The following is a 23,690-nucleotide window of genomic DNA, read 5'->3' on the forward strand; positions in this document are numbered from 1 at the left end:
CCAAAGCTCCCACTGCCAAAAGGCAGCTTCACTATTTTTCCTCCAGCGTTCACCTCCCATCTTCTCTGCAAGTCAGTTAACAGTGGCACCTTCTACCTGGTGGCTTCAATGGGAAAGCGCAGGGAGAAGCTCTCTCCCCCAAGTTCAGTTAATCCCCAGGTCCCAGCATGTCCATCCCCATTCCTGTCATACTTAATTTGCTCTTCCCATTTCCAATTGCTCAGGCTCTCAGCATCTCTTGGATGTTTATAACGCTCTCCCATCTGGTCTCCTTACTTTCTATACAACATCTTCATTCTAGTCCCCATTTCTAGAATACAAATCTGAATACAGTGCTAACAGCTGTTATAGTTCCCAGTTTATAAAGCACTTTCACATACATATTCTCACAGAATCTTAAAGCAAGCCTGTAAAAAATTCCATGCACAGGAAGTATGGATAAGAATAATCATAACACTAGTATTGTTAACAACAAAAATTTAGAAACAACCCAAATTCTATCACATATTCATACAGTGGAATATTACACAGCAATGAAAATGACTTAACTAAACTACATAAATTTGGGTGAACTTTCATAACATAATAGTGAGTAAAAAAGCTAATTCCCAGTTGCTACATAGCATAAGCTTCTTACAAAGTTCATAAACAACTAACAGTAAACAGTGTATTACTTAGGTTATACACATACACATAGGATACAATTATCAAAACAACTACAAAAAAGGCAACAGGACAAAACACACAAAGGGGTCAGAGGAAAGAGACAGGCATACAGGCTGGGGAGCAGAAGCACCGAGGCGAAGAGAAGCCATTAGCAGCATTCTCGTTCTCCAGCTGGATGATGTCATCACAGTTGTTCCTTCTATTAATTAACTAATTAATTACTTAAAGAGAGCTATGTATAAGTCAAGGGTTAGTAGTCCAATTCTGTTAGCTAAGGAACATTCAAAGAAGAAAGGCAGGAAGGGAGGAAGGAAGGAAATCTACAATGCAGGGAGATGTTTCCAGGTCTTAAAGAAGACTTGAAAAGAAAGAATACACGGAGTGGAAACTTGTTAGTGAAAACAGATGGAACTGGCTAAGTGAGTCTGACGAAGAATGCTTTTGATAGATTGTAATCAGTGGCCTGTCTACAGGGAAGTGATTCTCGCAGAGAAATCAAGCAGCAGAGATAACCTTAGCTCAGCAGCGCTACCTGCTTTCTCCTCGTGAGCTTGCCAGGATTTGGGGATTCTGCTTGGGTCTCTCTCTCTGAACCATAAATCACTCCACCAAGCAAAGTGACTTTGGTCATATTCATCTCCAGAGGCAATGAAATCTTTATATTTTGTTTTTAAAACAGAATGATTATAAAATAATTTGAACATCAGGGTCTCTATCCAGGCCAGTCTCAATGTCTCTTAAAAACCTTAGAGATGTTCATTTTCATTTACTATGAAATAATAAACTCTCTCCATATTGTTAAGCAAATAGTACAATATTAATTGCAGACCTATAGCTGCCCGTTGACTACCATGCCCTACACTCTTACATAACAGAGACCTTAGAATTGGTTAGAATTCATTTTATCCCATTCCTACCAGAAACAGGAGAAAAGATTCTAACGTGTTACCTAATTTGGCCTGTTACACTGGTATGCCCTGCCACAGCTCAACCACGTGTAAAAGCAAACTGATTACCACTGTCCCCCAAACCTACACCCCTCTCTTAACCTGTTCATATCTGCTCACTGGACCATTATTTTTCTGGTCTGATTCAAGACTTGCAAACATCCTTGACAAGGTCTTCTCCCTTCTACAACCAATACCCACCACCCCACTACCCCTTCCTCTGATCACACAAATACATACATCCACTTGGTACCAAACTACCATAGTTCTGTCCTTTCCAAAGTCCCCTGCATATCCTTTCCTTTCAGTTTCAGCTCTATTGTCAAAGTCTGGAACCTCACTACCTCATACTAGCACAAGCTTCCTAACCAGACTCCCACTGCCCGCCCGCTCGATCTGAAACACTTCACATCCGCCATCACGCCGGCCCACGCTGATGCTCTGCAGAGACACCTCCAAAAACACTGCTAATGGCAAGACTGAGGCACAGCTGAGTCTTTGGGTATGACCATGTCTAAGGGATAAGATGACAAAGCAGAACCAGAGGAGTAACCAAATAAGTAGGAGAGGACACACAGTAAGGTCAAGACATGTGGCAGGGGCAGAAAAACAGGCAAGAATAACAAGCTTCCTTCCTCAATTCTGCCCAAAATCCTCAATCAAGACTGTCTCCCACTGAACACCCTGGGGAACCAACCAGTAAGGAGGACTGATCCCTGGAGGAACTCAAGAACAGGTTAACCTAAAACCTGTGTCTTAAGAGGGCAAGCGACCAGAGGGTGCAACCAGGCACGCAGAAGGCCAAGATTACACCGAGGGACTGAAAGTCACCGGCACCAAGCATTTCACCAGAATCTGTACTGGGTAGTAAGGAAATCCAATACTTGAAATGCCACCTCGTGTGGCTCAAGCATCCTTGTACATCTGGTTCAACTCTTTTTTGCCTCTTGTACTATATAAAAAGTGAAGATATTTACTTTTAGGTTAAAAGATTAAGTTGATTTTCATTAAAATGCTTCCATTTAACTCCTCCTTTAAGAAAACTAGTATTTCCACCAATCTTAAAGGATATATATAATATGAAATACTCCTATTTTCCAAAGTTCTTATCTGCTAAGTCATTCACTTGCACCTCAGGAGATTTAATATAAATTTACTCCTCAAAATAACGGGTTCCATGAAGATCCTTTCAGTCCTAAATTTTCGAGATCCAGAGATGGGGGGAACGGAAGACATAAGAGGTCAAAGTACTGAGCTGCATTCCAGTTAAACGCATAACACAATCAGAAAAATATGAGTAATGATTAAGTCACTTCAATGATGATGGCTCCTAAGAAGTGAACCAAAAAACAAAAAAACACCTCCGGCCATAAAGCCCATCAAGAGTACCGTAGTTTCAGGAAGTGAAGCTTCAGACAAAACGGGGGTGGGGGCGGGGGGTACACTGCTGAAGCGGCACATCCACAGAAATCACAGCAGTGACAGGCACGCAGCCGCGTCACCCGATCGGCATTCGCAAGGCATCATTCCCAGGGGGCAGGAGCTCGGCAGGCAGCCCCGGGCCCAGACCTCCTCCTCGCGCCCAGACCCCGTCCCCACCCCCGCCCGCGTCCCCAGACCCCGTCCCCACCCCCGCCCGCGTCCCCAGACCCCGTCCCCGTCCCCAGACCCCGTCCCCGTCCCCCGCCCGCGTCCCCAGACCTCCTCCTCGTCCCTGGCCTCCCGCCGCGGGCCCGGGCCGCCCTACCTGCCGGCCGCCCAGCCACAGCCGCTGCTCCGCCGCGGGGAAGCCCGTCTCGGCCGCGAGGCGCCGCTTCACGTCGCGCACCGTCCAGGACGCGGGGACCGCCACCGTCCTGCAGCCCACGCAGCCGGGCAGCACGGTCACCCGGAGCCACCTGTGCGAAGGCAAAGGCCTCAGTGGGCGCCCCGCGGGCGGGCCTGCGGCCCCCCGCTGCGCCGGCGCTCACCTGTCGCCCATGGCGCGTCCTCACCGCCCGCGCCGCCGCGCCCACGCCATGCTCCCGCCTCAGGCCGGCGCCGCCCCGCCCGGCCCCGCCGCCGCCCCGGGAGCCGCCTCGCCGACCAGGAGCGCCGGAGGAAGCGAGGCCGGGGAGGGGCCGGCTGAGGCGGCGGCGCGCGCTCCCGGCCGCCAGGGCCCCGGAGGCGCCGCCCGCGGACACGCGCCCGCCCGGACCGTTAGCTGAGGGGACGCCCCGCCCGCCCGTCAGGACCCGCCTGCCGGGCTGTTAGCTGAGGAGACTCTCCCCGCGTCAGGACTCGCCCGCCTTCGGGCCGGCAGCTCCTCGGGCCCCGCCCCTGCCGCCGGGCCCCGCCCTCCCTCAGGCCCCGCCCCGCCCCTCCCTCTCCGCTTCTGCGGCCGCGCGGGGCACAGGCTCAAACACTTAATGCCGCTGACCGCACGTTTCGAGCACGTTTGCAGAGCACCGTATTTCCCCGGCGGCGTTCAGAAGTGCCCTGAAAGGCAGAACTGGACGACTGTAGGGCCTACCACTCCTTCAGCCCTAGTGGCTGAGTCTCTGGAAGCATCTCCAAAGATTTCCGGGGACCTCTTAGTCACCAGAGGAGAACGTGGCAGCTGCAGAACGCAGGTGTTTTCGTTTCCTGCTTGTTTTTAAGGCACAAAAGTAGGATCCGTGATTCAGTTTTCTGGAGTAAGGAGTGCCAGCAGGAAAGTGGTGGGTGAGAACGCACACGAACATATCCTGTGACACTTCAAAACGTATGTAACATACTTGGGCAATGTTATCTTGTATTGCTGGTAGCCTAGGTGAACACTAGCATCCCTGGACCCTCAACTCCTTATATAAAGGGGCAGAGTATTTGCCATAACCTTCACGCACCTTCCCTGTACTTTAAGTCATCTCTAGATCACTTATAATACCTACTGCAGTGTAAATGCTGTGAATAGTTGCCAGCCCTGGCAAACTCAAGTATTGCTTTTGGGAACTTTCTGTAATTTTTTTCCCTAATATTTTTGCTACTGACCACAGTCACTGAAACAGGCAAACACTCCGAGAGTCACCCTTCTGTCTACACTTTTCTGATCCCGAGTCACCACCCAGCCCCTTGATGCATAGGCACCTCCCTTCAGGCAGACCCTACTGAAGAGAAACCCCTCAGCCCCAGCCTCTCCGGCTTAGGGCAGGCGTGTGAGGAGGCGAACCCTCCCACCCTTGGCAGCATCCCTCTCCAAAGAATCTCTACCAAGCCGCCCTTCCCACCTTCCCCGGCTAAAGGGGCCTCGGCCCCGGGCCTGCTCTGAGGCCCTTTGTAACTGCGCCAGAGGGAGGGTCTGTCCCCCGAACACTTTGCAATGTGATGCCTCCGTCCAAACTGAGGTAGGAGGCACTTTACATTAGCATTTTTCACCTTAGGTATGCATTAGCCAGCAGAACAAGTGTCATAGGGCCCAAGAGGAGAGACTATAAACAGCATGTAAATCAAAAATGTGTGAGACAGGTGTATAATACACTCGCTCACTCCTTCCATCCCAGCACTACGGTTCGCCAGGGTTGCAGCAGTGAAAGCGACACCCAGCTCCTAAGAGGCGAAACCCACCCCTTACCCACATGATTTCTTCTCCATCAAAAAGAAAATAGCCATTCTAATTGATTCTCCTTAACTCACTTCACCTTTTCACCAGAATTCTACTTAAAGTATTTAAAAGGAAGATGGTGGTACTCACAGCAGAATCCTGCCTTTTCTGCCCACAACAAATCTCTGAAAGGAGTGTCTCTCCTAAAGTCAGCCTTTCTTCATGCTGATGAACCTTTGTGTTTCACTTTGGTTTGGGCTTTTAATTCCCTCTGCGAGGACCATTGCTTTAAGGTACTTTAAGGGGGAGCACTTCATTCTGGTGGAGGTTCCCAGAGGACGGCGGGTGTGTGCGGAGGTGTGAGCCCAGCTGTGAAGGTGTCTGCCTGGGCGCATGGAAGGCAGGATTTCGGCTGTGCCCCCAAGAGATTCTGCACAAGTTGAATGAGGAAACCTTCATCCTACAGCACAACCTCAGACCGTGTCACATGTGACCCTGCACCATCACTTGCCATCCCCCACCACCTCCCCACCAAACCCAGCCTAGAGTTTCATGGGGCATTGATTCCTGCTACAACATGGATGAATCCTGAAGCTACGCCAAATAAGCCGGGCACTAAAGAGCACACAAACGTGCTTCCGCTTTATGAAGCCTGCAGAGTGTGCACATTCAGGACAGAAAGGAGGTAAGTGGCTGCCCAGGTGCATGGGGAGGGGGACCAGGAAGGGGAGTGACCGCTAATAGATTTCTTTTGGAGATGAAGAAAATGTTCCAGATTGTGATATCCTGGTGGAGATCCTAAAAATGCTGAATTGGACCCTTTAAAATGGTGAATTTTATGATATGTGAATTACATATAATAATAACAATAATAACAACAATAATAGTAATACTGTAGTAGACGTGAAGGCAAAGGATTCCCTGTAGCACCCTGTGTAGAATCCCTCTGGGCACAAACACATTTTAATGGGCTGCCTGGGTTTTTCCAGTGAGTCCAGTGGTTGGTCTAACTATCTTCTTAAGATGCTCTCGGTCTTTTTCCAGAATGGTGAGAACTGGCATCTTCGCTCTCAAATACACAAGGAAAAGATGAACTACACACTTCTTAGGAGAACGTTCCAGTTCGACTTTGCACCCTCATCCCTCACTGCCTCCCACCTACCCTCGTGGGCTCTGCTCTAACCTCATCAAAGTACCTCTCCAGCTCTCTCCCTCGGCCTTGGCCTGTGGTCTCCTTCCTCCCTTCTCCTTCCTGTCCGCTCCTCCTTCACAGTCACCCCAAGTGTCCTTCGCCGGGAGGCCTGATGCTTCACAGGGCACTGCGGCTGTGAGCCTGGTATCTGCCTCGTGGGTGGCTTTCCCCTCTCTGCCTCCTCCCTAAGCTCTGGATCCAAAGCTCCAACATCAAGGCCTAATGCAGAGTGGTCCTTGCAAGGGAGGATCTGATCTTTAACCAGAAATGCTGGGGGCCCAGGCAGAGGTTATCCAACAGGCCCTGTTCGATAACCAATAAGCCAGACAGGTGGCAAAACTTCTCTTTGTGCTCATGTAGACACAGTGGCCTTTTACTTTTAGTTACGTTGAACATGCTTTGGGAAATGATGTCATGTTTCTGAGTTAACATTCCTGCCTTTCCTCCTTCCAAAGAGGTCATATGAATTCCCTGAAGTGCTGTAACAGTCTTGAGAAAAGAGGGTTGGGCAGCCTTTACAGGATGCTTGTGAATTTATTGTTAATGTTCATGGGAGGCAGTGGTTTGGTTGCCAGACATCCTGGCTTATTCGAACACAGCTCTGCCAAAGCAAAACTCACCAGTAAGGGCCCAGATGTCATCATGCTTACATGCAGCGCCGTAGTGACCGAAGGCACTTTGCATTAGAAAGGAGAAAAGTGACCCAAGCCCTCGGATGTCCTACAAGTGACCTATCTTGAGCTGTATTAGCCATTTCAGGGAACAATAAAACCACAAGTGGTTTCTGAATTCCTCTAGCATTTATGATGCCCTTTGATTAAATATACTCTCTTGGAGCATTCTATACATAATACTGAGATAGGATGAGCTAACTATAATAGTATGTACGTTAAAATAAATGTACCGCATGCTAACAGTGCTTTAATGGAGTCTCAGCCCTGGACACAATAGTAGGAAACAGAAACCTATAAAACATTCTGTCATAGAACTGATTAAATTGAACCTAAGAAATGGTATGAGCAACGAGTACCGTGATACACTATAATACACATCTTCCCTTTGTCTGTTTCTTTCAGCTATTGACATTTTTCTTTGCTTTTCTTTTGGGAAAATAATAATTTTCCTTCTGTTTTGTCCTATTTACACAAGTTGTTTTTCTCCACTTTCCACCTGTCTGCATTGTCCGCCCTTTATGGGGTGGTGAATTGATGGTAAGACCCCCCCCCCCCACCAGCTCTCACCCCTTCCAGCTGGGAGGGCTGTCACCGCTCCGAGCTCACTTCCTCACCTGTACAATCCGTCCTCGGGGTTGTTGGGAGGTTGTTGGGAGGTGAAGCAGGGCTGTCTCAAACCTGGGAGAGCCACACTTATTCATATGTTAAAAATGGGCACCAACCATAATGCACTGGGCCCTGGGCACTGGCATCCTGATAAAGGAGCCCAGTTTCTGCCTCTGTCTTGGGGGCATCAGCTCATGGGAACGGCAACCAGGCAGCAATCACGAGAAAGTGATCTCTGCACTCTTTTTCTCACCCTAATCCCCCCCCCCACCTTGCTATGGCATCTGAACAGTCAAGGTCAATGCCAGAAAAAATGTGAAGCAAGCCAGTGGTGTTTTGGGCACCCTCTAACCTCTGGACCTCATCTTCAGCTCCTTCTTCTGCGGGGCTCTGCCCTTTTCTCACTGCATCCCCAGATCTGCTGAGTTCAGGACTTCCCTGTGCACATCCTAAATGCAGGCAGACTGCCACGTGCTCAGAAGTCAAAGATTGATAATGGTATTAGTAACAACCACTGCCCATCAGGCACTCAATGAATGGAATGATGCACACACAGAACTTCAATATGAAAAGGAAAGCACTGAAATGAAGGAAAGCTGCCTAAGATCTGAGTTGCTGCTGAATGTCACGAGATTGGCTTCCTCTAACAGGCTTTCCTGGATGCGCATCACAGCCTCGTGTCCCCGTCAGGAAAGAGACTGCCCTCCTGGTTGGTTTTATGTCTGGAATGAGATCTGGGTTTTTTAATTTTCCTCCCTCATGATCTTTATTTCCAAGCACACTGCAGGGTCAGCTCACATCAGCTCCATCCATCACATTTTGTGGGTCCACTTCCCCGCTGGGCACACCCCAGCCCCTCCACTCTCCCGCACACGGAGAGTCCTACTGCAAAGTGGCCCTGGGAGTCCCTTCTTGTGCATTTCCATGTGCCTGTGTGTGTTTAGAAATAGAATTTACTTTTCTTTCCAAGTCTTCAGGATTTGTTTGGAGAAGGCCAGACACACTGGCACATGGGGTAACTGTTACCATCATATACCCCTCCATGCCGCGGCGCTGTCCTCTGGTCCCTGCCGGCTCCTCCCCACAGGGGGCAGTGAAGCCCTTCTCTCTGTCTTAAGGATATTTGTATTTGTATCGCCACTGCTGTGTGAGCACTGGGTTCATAGTCTGGGGAGGTTAGTCACCCAACTGCCTCTGAAATCATACCACAAAGACCAGTGTTCACTCTAAGCAGTAATTGGAATGGTGACAAGTTCAAAACCATACACAATAATAATACCTGCCATTAATTAAACACTTACTGGGCACCGAACACTTCTAACTTAATCTTCACTAAACCCTACGAGGCATTTTTATTCCTATTTTACAGTTGAAAAAGAGACTCAGAAAGGTCACAACTTCCCAAGGCCACACATAGGACCAGGATCTAACCCCACTCCCTGCAAACCCCTAGCCTGCCAGCCCACATCCCTTTATGGGGTTGTTTTTGGTGCAAATAGAGATGTTTATCCTGGGGAAACACGACCGCAAGGTACACATAATACTATTCAAATAGGAGAATGGTTTTCATGTAAAAGAATTTTCTGGCTCCAAAGACAGACAGAGTTGGAGTTCACTGTAAGGAAAAATATTCCAACAATTAGAATACTTTTTTTTTTTTTTTGCATCTGTAATCATCAAAGATACTGGCCTGTAATTTCCCTTTTGGGTAGTGTCCTTTTCTGGTGTTGGTATCAGAGTGATGCTGGCTTCACAGAATAAGTTTGGGAGTGTTCCCTCCTCTTCAATCTTTTGGGAGAGTTTGAGAACTGAGATAAGCTCTTCTTCATATGTTTGGTAGAATTCCCCAGGGAAGCCATCCAGTCCTGGACTTTTGTTTGCAGGGAGGCTTTTTATTACCATTTCTATTTCACCTTTAATGATTGGTCTGTTCAAATTGTGTTTCTTCTTGATTCAGTTTTGGTGGAGTGTTAATACTCATTTTTATTCTTTTGTCACCAACTACATGCTGAATCTTTCACATCCACTAGCATATTTAATTCCCAGGTAAATCAACAAAGGAGACATTATCATCTGTAATTATAACCCAGGATTCAGGACCCCGAGAGGGTAAGGAATATGTCTAAGGTTTCCCTGCAAATGCCAAGAGTTAACATTGAAACCCAGGTTCCATACAATTTCCTTATTCGGTGCTGCTCCCCGGAATTGAAGTATAGGGGAAACACTTCGCTTGAGATTCTAAAAATCTCACACAGTCAGCACGCCTCAGGGCCAACTGTGCCCTAAATTCTCTCCTAAGAGCTAATCATGATCTTGTATTTTCAAGCACGTGGCAATTTTATGGTTTGGCTGGAAGCAGGCATCACATGCTGGAAAAAGCTTTTGAATGAATATGATAAATATATAAGCATGAATTACAGAATAGAGATGTAGACATTCAGCAAAGAGGGTGAGATTTTACAGTTTACTGCTTCTGCTGTAGCCAATTGTGTTACTTGCTTAAAAATTCACTCTCCTCTGTTTAGCTGTGGAGGGATGTCTCAGATGGAATCTTTAGACCCTAATTGGATTAAACTTCCATCCTCCGGTCAGAAGTATTTGAGAAATGATCCTATTTATAAAAAATAAAAGGAATCTTTCTTCTTTTGTCATATTTTATTTTTAATATTTCTTGTTTACAGTCATTAAAGATTTTTTTAAATTAAAAAAAGTTCTTATTTATCCCATGTCTAAATATCTGGGCTTGGAGTGATATTGTCAGTGACCAGTTCACCAGATGATCACTGTTTTATTTTTGTGCAAAGCCAATGCCAAAATAACTTGAAAATAGGAATCATAGAAACCATGTCCACAAAATTACAGATCTGTGAGCTTGTGAAAAATAATGTTCGGTTTTTTTCTTTGCTTTACATGAAAGGGGGAGCATGCTACCGTCTTCCTCACACAGGAGGCTTATGGATGGCGTCACGCATGTGCCGTTTGGAGAACAATTTTAGCAGTTGGCAGGCAGCCACTGCTGGAGAGGACACAAAGGAAATGCTGGCTAGAAATAGGTCAAGAGAGCTTTATAAGGAAAATTGGGAATGAATCCATAAAAAAGAAAAGACTGAATTTTACATGATTACTACAATTGAAGAGATGCTTCATCTGTTAAAATCCAACATTTTGCTCATTTCCCAAACCATTTCAAATTTTTTCTTGATAGGATTTGATAGGACAAATCAGGTAGTTATAAAATGGAAAAATAAGATGTCTGTTTACTGACTGCTGATAAAAAGAAATATTTCTGAAGCACCAGGGACAGAATTTTTAAATAGAGAAAGCATATAATAATATTCAAAAACACAAGCATTTTTTTTCAGAATTCACCCAAATCTAAATCTAAACAAACCATATGATTGTCAATTATTTCTATAATCTTTATAAATATAATGGCTAAGTAATTTATATTAAAAGTTCATCAATTTGAAAAACTACTTAGGGCAGTTGAATGTAGTTCAGAAAACATATATTTAATGTCATTAGCAATTAAAGTCATACATGCATCTGTCTTTTAAGCCTTTAGTCGCTCTCCTGTTTTCTAAATATTTTCCATTTTTGGTTAAAAAAACTAAAGATATTATTGCTACAAAACAAATACTCCAGGAGAGGAATGCTGGGCACTCTCAGCAAACCCTCTCCGTGCACATCCAGTCAGTGGAAGTGCTCAGCCCTGCTAAACACTTTTTGAATCCATTCCGTCCGCCTGTTCCTGCTGGTTCAGGTCCTTGCCCTCTCTTTCTCAGATCACGAGGTCAGGGTCTCTGCCATTCTTGTGGCCCCAGATTCTTTCCCCTCCAATTAATCCTTCCTACAGTCACGAAGTTAATTTATAATGGCGTGTGACTGAGCCTCTCTCCAGCATAACAACACTCTGTACTCAAGTTCAAGTCCAAAGGCTTCAAAGGCAGGCTCACCTCTCCCACCCTGTCCCCGACCCTCCCTCCTTGGTGTCCTCCCAGGGGCCTGAAGCCAGGTTCGTGTCTTTGTACTTTTTTGTGCACATTTCTCTTGATACTCTTTTTTGGGGGGGGGGGGTTATTTATTTATTTTTTAATTGAAGCATAGTGGATTTACAATGTTGTGTTAGGCTCTAGTAAGAGAGAGAGTGTGTGTGTGTGTGTGCGTGCATGTGTGTGTAACTGGACATTCTGTTTTAAAGATGTTTAAGTGAAAATAAAGCCCTAATAACTGAGCATGGCTTAACCAGTCAACTGACTGGGCGCAGAGGTTAAGACAACTTAATCCAGGGAGCATCTACACTATGAACTGAAGGAATGCGCTAAACCTAACCTCACCCTTTGAGCAGCCTTCATTAAATAATTGTAAGTTAACTGGGTAACATTCATGGTATTTACTTTAAAAATGCAGAGTGACAGCTCCCTGCTCCAGTGCAGGAAGCAGCAGTTTTTAATAAGCTCTGATTATAGCACGACCTGCGGACCCACGGACGGTGATACTGAGGTCCTAGGAACCCGTGAAGTGCAAACAGAAGGATGACTCTGCGAGTGTCTGCCTGTGTCAGTGGCTGTGGTCAGCGGGCAGAGAAGCCGCCAGGTGCCTCTGCACTTCATACAACACCTACAAGGCACCTGTTCTCCTTGCAGCCCTCTGTCCTCTCCTTCCGGGACTCAGCCAAAGCTTGAAGCTGAACCTTCCTGAGTCAGAAAAACAAAAAGGCCAGTAAACATGTTCGCCGGGTCTCTGGTACATCAGCCTCTTGGAAGGGCACGTTTTGGCTCCACTCTTCTGCACACAGGTTAAAGGAACAAATTAAACAGTGTCTGAAATCTGTTCTTCTGGGACTCGGGATTCAGCCACCACTTTCTGGCAACATGAGAAAGGCCAGTTCCTGTCTTCTGGTTTTTTTCCTTTTTTGAGGGCAGTGGGGAGGAGGTAGCAACGGAATTCTAGGTCCAAATGTCAAGTCGCGAGGCTGCGCCCACTGGTGCCAGGCGTCACCATAATATGCTGTCACTTTTACACGACTTCTGCTTTTTATATTTTCTATGATTGTTCAAGGGACTTTTTTCCTATTCACTCTCCAAAGGCTTTTTCTGCAGAACCTATTCATTCACTCGGCCTAGGAGGAGCTGTAGGTTTCAGATAGCATTTGGCTCTGAAAAGAATCGGTGTTTTGTTTCTATGCAGTTTTTCTATGCTACTGCTTTCAATCATAACAGAAATGAGGGCAATTAATATTAAAGTTTCACATATAAATTATTATTCCTACTGCGTAATTTTAAAAAATCTTGAGTCAATTATCGTTTCTGTGTGATACTCCCTCCCCCATCCCACGGCTCCCCATGGAGAGTCCGTAAATGAAATCATTTAAAATCCTATTTCATGCTGGCTGATTTGACATTAGTTTGATATTATTCTCAAGGAAAAGCTTCCTGTTGATTTTTTCAGTGAAGGAGACCCTCCTAAGCAGAGTCTGAAGGGCAACGACTCTGATGCGCGCGACTGTTATATGCCAGGTGTGTCTCCACTGCTGGCGCCGGCGCTCTCCGCGCTCCGGTGCTTCCGGTGCCTGCGCAGGACTCCCCCTGGCTGCGGCCCCGAGCCCTCCTTCTCCCACCCTCATTCTCTCTGCGTCAGTGTGTTATGTGAGCCCTAGACGTCCTGTCTTTCCCCGGCCCTCGTGGCAGGGCCCTGGGCTCGCATCTGTGTGGGGCACTTCTTAAACGGCAGGGCGGTCCCCCAGGGAGCCCTGAGGTCTGCTGCGCCCCAGGCAGGCTCGTGTGGACTGCATCAGTGGGGCCCGAGCAGTGTTCTCCAGGTTTCTCCCCAGTTCCTCTCCTTGTATCTCGTATTTCCTGCACCTGATGGCCCATGGCACTCAACAAACCCCTCCCCAAAACAGATCACGGCACATGTGGACCCAGTGAGGGGATGACAGTGGCTGGAGGGGAAGTCCCTGCTACCAACCAAGAGGGACAAGACAGACCACTTTGCAACTGCTCATTAGGCTGGGATGGTGGTGGCAGCACTGTTCCTGGAACACTTGCACGATGAGCAGTGCTTTGGGCTGTGGGAGAGCCGTCAGAGGAGGCTGGGCTCTGCGCTCGTTTCTGGAGAACAGAGTGGGGAGAACAGTGGTTACCTTTCCCTGAGCACTCGTGTCAGGTGCTGTGCCAAGTGTCTTACGCTCATAGTCTCTGACCCCAACATGATTGTAGGCACTGTTTCCCCCATAATATGAAAAAAAGTAACTTATTCAAGGCTGCATGACTAGTAAATGGGATTCAAACCAAGTATGTCTGGCTCAAAAGTTGCTACTCTTTCCATTACACAATTTGTTTTCTCTTACAAGAGCCGAGAGGGTGTGTGCTGAGTTTGTTATGTTTTGTTTGGATGCAGAGGTATCCAAGGAAGAGAGGTGCGGAAGACACGGAGGGGACAGGATGGGACGCATCCTCCCCGCTCTGGCCGTACAGGAGGGACCAGTTTGGAGCCCATGAGGACAGAAGGTGAAGGACCAGTGTTCACGAAATACTGGATGGGAGTATGTGCACGCAGCCCTGCCTCACTCCTAGGAAACAAAATCAGCACGGGCTTGAGAAGAGGCCGTTCCTCTCCCCTGACGGCCCCTTCCACAGGTGGTCCCACGGGGTCCGCTGGGCGCAGGGGATGAATTCTTACAGAGGCATCGGCCGCAGAGGTCTGGACAAGTCCCCTTGACCGAGAGACTCAAGCAGGAAGAATCTGAGCAAACTCGTTCCTGAGCCCCTAGGAGAGGTCACTACCCCGAGGACGCCCAGAAGTAGCCCCTAGGAGATGTCACCACCCTGAGGATGCCCAGAAGTAGCCGGGGAAGAATTTAAGCAGACTGGAAGCGCATGGGGTCAAGGTCTCACCGGGTCACGGAGACACGGGTGTAAATGTTACTTGGCCTTGCTTACACTCACGAACCGCTGAAGCCCAGAAGGTGTGGGATAACTGCTAGTCCACTTGTTCCTTCTCTCGGCCCCCGCCCCCTGGCTCTGTCCCTGGGTTGTTGCCATTAGATCCGTGGCTCCAAGCCTGAGTCCACTTGTATCCCTCATCAGAAGGCAGGCTGGCTGGCTTCCTTGGCTGCCTGCTGCCCACCTGCTCCTCCGTGTCCAGGCTTAGTTTTCATACGCTTGGACTCAGCTTATCTGCCTGCTCTCCTGAAGCCTGGACTCTGCTCTCTCACTTGAATCTCTGTTACTCCTATTATGGTACAACAAAACAGATAAATAAATAAACAAACATTTAGTCTTTGCCTCTAGGGCCTGGCACAAAGCTCCCCAAACTCCCGAAATCTCCTGAGTGTTAAGACTGTCTTTTGTACACCAATGAGGTAACCCGTGGCAGGGCCCCCAGACAGCCTCAGGATGGAGGGGAGTTGGTCCCTAGAGGGTTGGAACTTTCAGCCCCTTCAGCCACCAGTGGCCAATGATTTAATGAATCGCACCTGCCCAGTGAAACCTGGATGAGAACTCTGAAACAACGGCCAGGCTAAGGGATCCTCCAGGTTGGTGGACCCACGGCGGTGCTGGGAGTGGGGTACACTGGGGAGGGAGTGGAAGCTCCGCCCCTAAGTTAAGTCCTCCTTCCCATGTTACCAAGCATCAGGATAACACTTCCTTTAACCAGCCCTGTGAGTCTGAGCAAGTCACGTGACTTTGGTTTTCTCATCTATCAGCTCAGACACGAAGAGAGGTCGTCTTACACATCGCCGCCAGCCTGCATCAGTCCCACATACGCCAAGCCCCTCTACCTAGAGCTGATTCCTTGGTGTCCTAGGGGGCAGTTTCCCCAAATCTGGTCCAGCCCTCAGTATCCTGGAACTTGCTCTTTGCACATCACGTACTGACATTCCAGAGTCTTCCTGAAGGCAATGGAAGGGAACCAGCCCCAAAGAAGCCTGCAATAAGTGAGACTGTCTGAACTTTTAGCTTAAATATTCAGATAGTAAATTCAATACTACACCTGCTTTCATTTTAGCACAACACTTTATATGGCTGATCACACAGGTAATCTAACTTCTTTTCCCTGGATACTTCCATAAAGCCAGTGCCCTGGGAATGCAGTGGCTCTGTGCAAGCCCCATGGCTCAAAAGCGCCCCGAGAACTCAGAATACAGCACCCCAGAGATCAAGAAACCCCCCTAAGTCTTTTTTAGTTTTAAAAATTATCACCTTGCCCCAGGGACAAAAAGACCAAGCAATCAAGTTTTATGTAGTTACAGTCTTAATAACACAGGTCTTAAATGTCTTAATAAAAGCATGTTTATAAAATAATCTTAAATCGAAGCTTTGATTCTCAACCCACATACTCTGCTCTCTGTAATCATAAACACTGCTGTATCGAGTCACTGGCATTTTAGCTTTAAGTAAATTGTAAGTTCTGAGGAAATTCTAAAGCACCCAAAGCCCCTAAGATGGAAATCTCTGCAAAGATCTTCTCAAAGTTAAGTCATACTTTGCTCTAGCTATAAATAGACTTTATTACCAGAGACCACAAAGACGACCTAATCTGGTTTTTCAACATCAGTTGGATGCTTCCAATCAATCCTGATGGTCGAAAATGTACACTTAGTGTCAGCAGCAGGGGTTCTGTGTTATCACTGCTCTTTAAAATAAGTTCATAAATGAAATTACTTCCAACAAGGCAGCCAATCTGTAAGTTGAACGGAAATGAGTTCCCTTTTAATTTTGAAAAACATCTACTTTCAAAACAAGGGGAAAGAGCACTATGTGGAAACAGTTTAGAAGGTGAAAAAGAAAAAAGCCACAGAAATACTGTGACGCCAACAGTATGACGTTCCATGAGCATCCTTCTCTCCCTAGCTTTGGTGATAGTGAAAAAAGTCATCTCAGATGACTTCCTATACCACTGGAAATACAAAAAAAAAAAAAAAAAAAATCAAATATTCCAATTCGTCAACAAAAATCAGACCCATTAAGTCGTCTCAATACCTGTGTGACTCACATATTTGAATAACAATCAGTCTCAGAATTAATCCTGATTTGTTAAGGAGCAAGTTCTATTGAAACAGTTACACTTACTTCCTAATGAATAAAAAATTTCAAAAGGTAAAGAGAAAAACAAACATTGGGTTTTTTCAACGTTTCAAATTTGGAAAGCTGGATTTAGAAAGTCTTCCTGTCTGCTGCTGTCACTGGGTTACAAGACGTGACGCCTTACCTGGTCTCTGCGGCCCTAAATTTTCAATTCTTGATGCACTACTGGAACACAGCAGTCAGATTCAGTGAAAGAGTATTTTGTTATATGCTTAAGAAAAAAAGAGCACAGAGAAACTGAAGGTGCAGTTGTACATACACCTTAATATTATATTTTCACAAAAATCCTCAAGCTGATAAAACATGTCCTTGTAAACTAGCAGCTAAATTGAGGAAAGGAGCAAATGTCATCTTTTATCATCATTGTTTAAAGGAAAAGTAGAGCTCTCTCCTCCCAGCTTATTTGATGTAATGCCAAGTTCTTCACAGTTATTTAATATTTTCCTAGTGACCCTATGGCCGGTGAGAGGCACCAATCTACACGTTACGAAGGAGAAAACAGGACACATCTAGCCAAGTGTCCTTCACAAGAGCCACACCAGGAAGCAAAACCCAAAAGCATCTGGACAAATACTAGGGGTGGCTGTCAGCCCATGGCGTGAAGTGTTACCTGCACGATCCCCGTTAGACCCAGGGATCCAGGGTCGGCTCACCTCACCTCTAGAGAGCTTTCGTTTGTTTTTGACTGCATCTGTTTCATTTGGGAAAACCCAATAAGCCTTAAAACCTCCATGCAACTTGTCGTCATCGAAAACATTAACACATTTACCTATTATCCTTGGTCTCCGTCATCACTTGTCCTGGAACATCTGTCTGTGAAAACCATGAAAATGTGTTTTCTTTCTTCTGAGTCTTTCCTCTGTGTTTGCCTTAAACGTGTGCTCCAGGCTCAGCTCCGCCAGGCCAGTGAAAAGGCTGTTTTCCCCTCAGTGTCCTTTCATCACCTGATGTCCAAAAGCATTGCTGTGCTCTGTGTTTCGGGTCCTTACAGTATGATCCTCCAGTCTGAAAGAGTTGCCTCCTTGGGCTCTGATCCTTCTGCTCCAACAACCCACAGACGTTCTTAAGGTAAAATGGTTTTGATTAACTAGTGGTTTTTGGCTTTTCCCCGAAGCAAAGGTGAGCTCTTTTCATCTGAGGAGCTTTGGTGTTTCTTCTTGAGCATGGCGGGGAGATGCTGTAGAAGTTCTCGGGCTCCGTGTGGTCCCCCCCTCATCTCAGCAGATGTGAAATACTCCTCGGCCAGGGTCTTTCTTCTTGCTCTGGGAACACCTATATCTTGGCATCACTTCTGGGATCCTGAAAGAAAAATCACGGAAGGGTAAGGAAGGAGTAGGGGAGAGTACTCAAAGCAAGATACACTGAAAGTGCACTTCCTGGGGGGAGACAGCGTGGTTCTGAGCTCTAGGGACTTTCTAATTATAAACTGATGGCTGCACCACAGCCTGGCACCAGCCCTCCCCGCACCGCCAGCAGACACGCATGGCAACGCGACATGGCACTCTCTGTAAATAAAAACACGTCTACTTAATTTGGTTTCATGTTCTCACTCCCCACACATTTCTTCTCATTCCTCTATTTCCCTGGCTTCTTCCCAGTGGAATATGTGCTTCACACAATGTGTTCTTTTTTCAGGAACAATATCCCCAGATCCTAGGACTTTACACATTATAACTGGTATTTGAAAATGAAACATCAATGTTAAACAAAAAAGAAGAAGAGAAAATGTATCCATCAGGAACTTTTTATTTAACTAGTAATACTCTTAATAACCACCAGTGCCTGCAACAGTCCGACGCTTTAAGAAACAAACTAGAAGAAAAAGATGACAAAGGTTCACAATGATTATCCAGAGAGATGCATGAGACTGAATTTTCTACCCACGCCTACAAATACCACGGTTATAAGTACTTTATAACTTCCAAGTTGCTGTCTTAGACATCATGGCATTTAAGAGTTCTTTGGAGCAGACAGAACGAGAGAGGCTGAACTGCCGGGTATGAGAGCAGGAAGGTGAGAAGTCACGCTTCAGCTCATTGGGCTAGATGCGAGGGACTGGACACGGGAAAATCAGCTCCTGGCTTCTTATTCTGTCTTTGCTCCCCAACAGTGCGTCCTTGTGGACAAAAGTAACACAGAGATACCAGTCTAAGCTACACTTAAGACACTATAGATGCTTGGATTCTTTGAGACCCAGGGAAGAAACTCAAAACTCACTGTAAATTCATCCCCCTAGGCACTTCCTTAGTGACTTGCTGTAATAAAATTATTCCTAGGCACCATGAGTGAGATGAATGGACCCGAACCAATTTAAATTCTTATTATTCTTTTATATGAAATCATAGATCAAAAACTTTGATTGCCACGTGTCCAGGATTAGAAGAATTCTAGATTTAAAATTAAAATTTAAGAAGTCAAATTCAATTAAGGAATTATAATAGCAAGAGAATAGAAGCCTTTCGTATGATAATGAATTTTAAAAACTGGATTCTTTGATTTGAAATGTTTAGATTAAGAGAGGTTATATATAACAAAGTGGAGGATTAGGGCTGATTTCATTATCCGTAAAACAGGAGAATTGGAGTAAGTGTTCTAAGCTATCAGCACCCTGAAAATTCTGTGATTCTAGACAAGTATGTATGTTTTTAACTCATCATCAATTCTGAGCATTGGAATTAATCTAAATATGTGTTTTAAATGAAAAAAAACTTGATAATGAAAATGTCATTTTTAAAGATAGCCATAAAACATGAATGTATTGTTGAACAGATGCAGGCTCTATATGAATGTTTACGGTAAAACCTGAGCCTTCAAGGGAAACCTGGAAGGGGTTGTACTTGAAGCAAGATCTTGAAGGCTTTGCCAGCAGACTACAGATTATCTGCTCAGGATGCTCGGCCTCTGTGGGAACCTTAAAGGTAAACAGGAGTATTGATCTAAGAACACTGCGCGTTCATGCTTACCGACCTCACTGAATGAGTTTCCATCTCAAATTCCAGTTTGCTGACATCTTTCAAAATGTGTATTCTGTCATCTGGGATATTAATTAATTTAATATTACCTGGTATGTTCGACAAACTGCTAAACAGCAGCGCGCCCTGTGGCTAATTTTTGTAAGTTTCCTCCAGATGGACAAGAAGACATTGGTTACAAAGAACAGTCTTTGAGTAGTTCTTCCTCAATCACTCCAAGCTCTCATGATTGCACATCAAACGCATGCATTTCCATCGTTTCTAGCAGGATGCGATGACTTCACCCAGCGTATTGTTAAAGCCAAGATACGGTCTTTCTCCTGACCTCCGCTGAGCTGCCAGCCTATCAACCTTTCAAAGGGGGAAAGGCATCGAGGCTGTGCTCTTGAAGGACCCACTCTAGGTCCCCGTGTCCTAACAGCTCACCCACTCTCACTAGTAATCCGATCTTTAATTTTAATATCACTTCTACTACGAACATTTAACCCACAATCTAGAATTCCATAAACTATTGTACTTTTCTGGACACTGGATTCTTTGTACGTATGCATGTCCCCAGGACCTGTCTTATCCTCTGATTGCTCAGAAACCACTCCCTGTGGTTGAACAACCATATATGCCAATGACCACACACATGGATAAAAGAAGGCAGCGTGTTACCTGGAACAGCAGTTTCCCAAGTTAAAGTTCCAAACAGTGGTCATCTAACCTGCCTCATGTCTGAGATGCAACATATCACTTCGGGGATCTTTGGCCTATTTGTGTGCCACCTGCTTGATTATTTACCTAATGTTTTTTCTTAAACTGACTCTCTACTTAAATAAATGTATTATAAAAGGAAACTTTCCATCCACAGTATAAATGGAAACCCAGTACCATGCTCCACAAATAGAAGGTAACTCTAAAAATACATAAAAGGAATACAAAAGGAATCTTATAAAATTCTGGTTGAAAACAAGTGTCCATGAAAAGCACTAAGTCTTTGACTTGCTCTTTCTTCATTATAAATGGGGATTAGTAAATTCATGGGGCATTTATTGCCTTCAATAATTCCATTCAGAAAGAAGAAAGGCTGAAAATTAAGTAACCATTTCAAGAACTCAGGAAAAAGATAATGGGGATAAACCCAAAGAAAATAAGGTTGAGAGTAGATATTAGTGGAATTAATGGAATGGGGAAACAAAGATACAATGGAAAATATCAACAAAAACAAAAGTAGTTCTCTAAAAAGACTAATAAAATTGGCCAAGTTGTCGCAAGACTGATCAAGATAAAAACAAGTTCAAAAAAATATTGGGATGAAAAATGGGATGCATTAGACATTAAAAAGATCAGAGAATATTATTTTAAAATTTCAAGGTAATGAATTTTCAAATTTTGAAAATGGATAAATTCTTGGAAAAAATGTAAAGTACCAAGCCAATTCAAGAAATAAGTCAATTCTATTAAGTAGATTCAATCACTGATATTTTTAAATCTCCCCACTGGGAAAACATTAGGCTAGACAATTTTGCTGTTGAATTGTTCCAAATGCTCAATAAACAGGTAAATCTAAAACCTACAGATTCTACCAGAGAATAGAAACAGACAATATGCCCAAATAATTTCATCAGTCTGATAATATTCCCAAATCTAATGATCTCAACCAGCTTGGGACCATATGAGAAAGAAAACCACTGGCCAATCTCACTCATGAACAAATAAAGATGCGAAAATTCAAAGGTCATATTAGCAAGTTGAACGTAGCATCTACAGTATAATAAAGATACTACTTTATGGCCAAATTGATTGGATTTATCAAAGGATAAAATTAAATATCTGTTAAGGACCCACCACCTAAAAAAAAATGGAAAAAAAAAACTAAAACTATTAGTAAATAGGAAGTGAGTGGGAATGTCTGTAATGGGCAAACTTCATACTGGACTGTGTCCGTTTCTAGTAAACATCTCCCTGGAGGTGCTACCAGGACAAGACAAAAAAGGAGGAAAGGCAGGAGGGGCGGGGGGAGAGAGGACAAAGCTGTCCCCATTCACAGATGGAACATTCGAAAAGTGTTTCAGACAAATGAGCAGAATTAATGATAGGGTTTACCAAAGTTGCTGACGGAAGTTCAACTGCACTTCTACATACCAGCGTGGGTTTTCTGTTCTGTTGTTTATGCTGAAGTACAGTCAGTTATGACATGTCAATTTCTGGTGTCCAGCAAGATGTCTCAGTCATGCATATACACACATACATTCGTTTTCATATTCTTTTTCACTAAAGGGTGTTACAAGATATTGAACATGGTTCCCTGTGCTATACGGAAGAAATCTGGTTTTTTAATCTATTTTCATATATAGTGGCTAGCATTTGCAAAGCTCAAACTCCCAAATTTATCCCTTCCCACCCCCTTTCCCCAGTAACCATAGATTGTTTACTATGTCTGCGAGTCTGCTTCTGTGCAAACTTTTTTCTTAAAAAGGTATTTTTAAAGAAAATCATTGATAATAGTTGGAATAATTATAACAAAAGAAGGTGTATAAAAATTTTAGATAGAAAATCTATACACTTGAACAAAAGACGCCCTTCTAAAAATATGTTCATAGCAGGCAGGGAGGGTCGGCACCACCGAGACGTCAGCTTTCTTCAAACTGGTCTGTAATTCAAAGGCATTCCCTTTCAAAACAAAACCTGAGATTCTAAAAGTTTTATGGAAGAACAAAGGGACAGGAATAAAGAAAGATACTCCTTCAGAAGAATGAGGGGAAGACTTGTTTACTAAACCGCAAACTGTAACATAAAACTGTCATAACTTAGTCAGCATGGAATCCCCACAGGAACACCCAAACAGCAAAAAGCTCAGGGACGGATCCACGCGTGAACGCAGACGTGACACGTGACAGAGGTGTCTGCAGCGCTCATTGGGGAAAGCTGGGCCATTCAAAACCTTACTGGGACGAGTGCTTAACCACCTAGAAACATAAATGTTTCTACACCTCACGCCACACACAAGTGTCAATTCCAGATGATTAAGGGCATAAGTAAGAAAATCAAACTTTAAAGTTTTTAGAAAGAAATATAACCCAATATCTTTACAACCTCAGGGTAGAGAGAACTCCTTAAACAACAAAGAGAAAGTACTAACCATAGAAGAAAAGATGGTTACATTCAAATCACATTAAAATAAAGAACTTCCATTCACCTAAAGCAAGCTACGTAAATCAGGAGAATACATTTGTCACAAATATAATCACTGACGTGCTTTTGAAGATAAAAAAGGAAATAGCCTCAAAGAAAAGTGGGCAAAAGACTAACTTGCAGATATGCTTTTGTAGGCATAATGTACTTCCATTTGAAATGCTAAACATTAAATGTGTGTTATAAATCACGTCCCCTACATGGGATAATGTTGCAAATATGTCTGCAACATGCTGAAGAGTCTATGATGCCATCTGCTTGAAGTGGTATGTTTAACATCTTTCATCTGTGATCATACTGGCTGTCAATTAAGAGTGAGGTACAGATGGAATAATAGAGTCTATGTAATAAGGTTTTTAAAAGGAGGAAAGAAGGAAGAGAAATGGAGAGGGAGGCAGGAGAGAAGGGATTTGCAAAAAAGGCCACCCCCTCACGGCACGGCCTCACCTTTTTGGTGCCTCCTTGAATAGCACCCACTCCTTCCTTAAACACCAATCGTGCCCTCTCTGCCCCCAGGGCAAGTGTCCAGCTCCCTACAAAACACCCCCTGAGAGCTTACTCCCCAAGCTTTCCAAAGTATTCGCCAGGGCTCCAAAGATCCGTAAATCCCTCCCCACAAGCATAAAGTTCTGTGTGTGGTACTTAAATAATAGTGCTACAGGGGAGCAAAATCTGCCATCCCAAACGGTGTCTCTTTGACATGAGAATTAAGTTAGGCTGATTATTTTTAAGGCCCCAAAGACTCAGGACGAACCTTTGACCTTCCTGCTAGCTGCCTAAAAGTATGCAGAAGCCCTGTTCA

At 44.9% G+C, this 23,690-nt stretch overlaps 1 protein-coding gene and 1 long non-coding RNA gene across 6 annotated transcripts in view; one reads left to right on the top strand and one right to left on the bottom strand.

Moving 5' to 3' along the window:
• SACS (sacsin molecular chaperone) overlaps positions 1–23,690 on the bottom strand; it is a 66,082-nt gene that overhangs the window by 34,453 nt on the left and 7,939 nt on the right. For 3 of the 5 annotated variants that reach the window (XR_012511602.1, XM_074377919.1, XM_074377916.1), the window contains exons 2-3: positions 17,506–18,035; positions 3,361–3,511 (exon numbers count right to left, since the gene is read on the bottom strand). Coding sequence is in view for 3 of the 5 variants with exons in the window: in XM_074377919.1 (XP_074234020.1) it covers positions 3,361–3,511; positions 17,506–17,528 (174 nt within the window). In the remaining 2 variants the exon portion in view is untranslated. Of the gene's footprint in view, positions 1–3,360; positions 3,512–3,583; positions 3,849–17,505; positions 18,036–23,690 lie in introns of those variants that run through there. The other 2 variants (XM_074377918.1, XM_074377920.1) reach the window with 2 other exon arrangements.
• On the top strand, positions 4,226–6,487 carry LOC123615766 (uncharacterized). The gene is made up of 3 exons (XR_006723441.2): positions 4,226–4,356; positions 5,281–5,857; positions 6,217–6,487. It is a non-coding gene; the product is annotated as an uncharacterized LOC123615766 (long non-coding RNA).

Source organism: Camelus bactrianus, chromosome 14 (assembly GCF_048773025.1).
Source record: "Camelus bactrianus isolate YW-2024 breed Bactrian camel chromosome 14, ASM4877302v1, whole genome shotgun sequence".
Taxonomy (NCBI): domain Eukaryota; kingdom Metazoa; phylum Chordata; class Mammalia; order Artiodactyla; family Camelidae; genus Camelus; species Camelus bactrianus.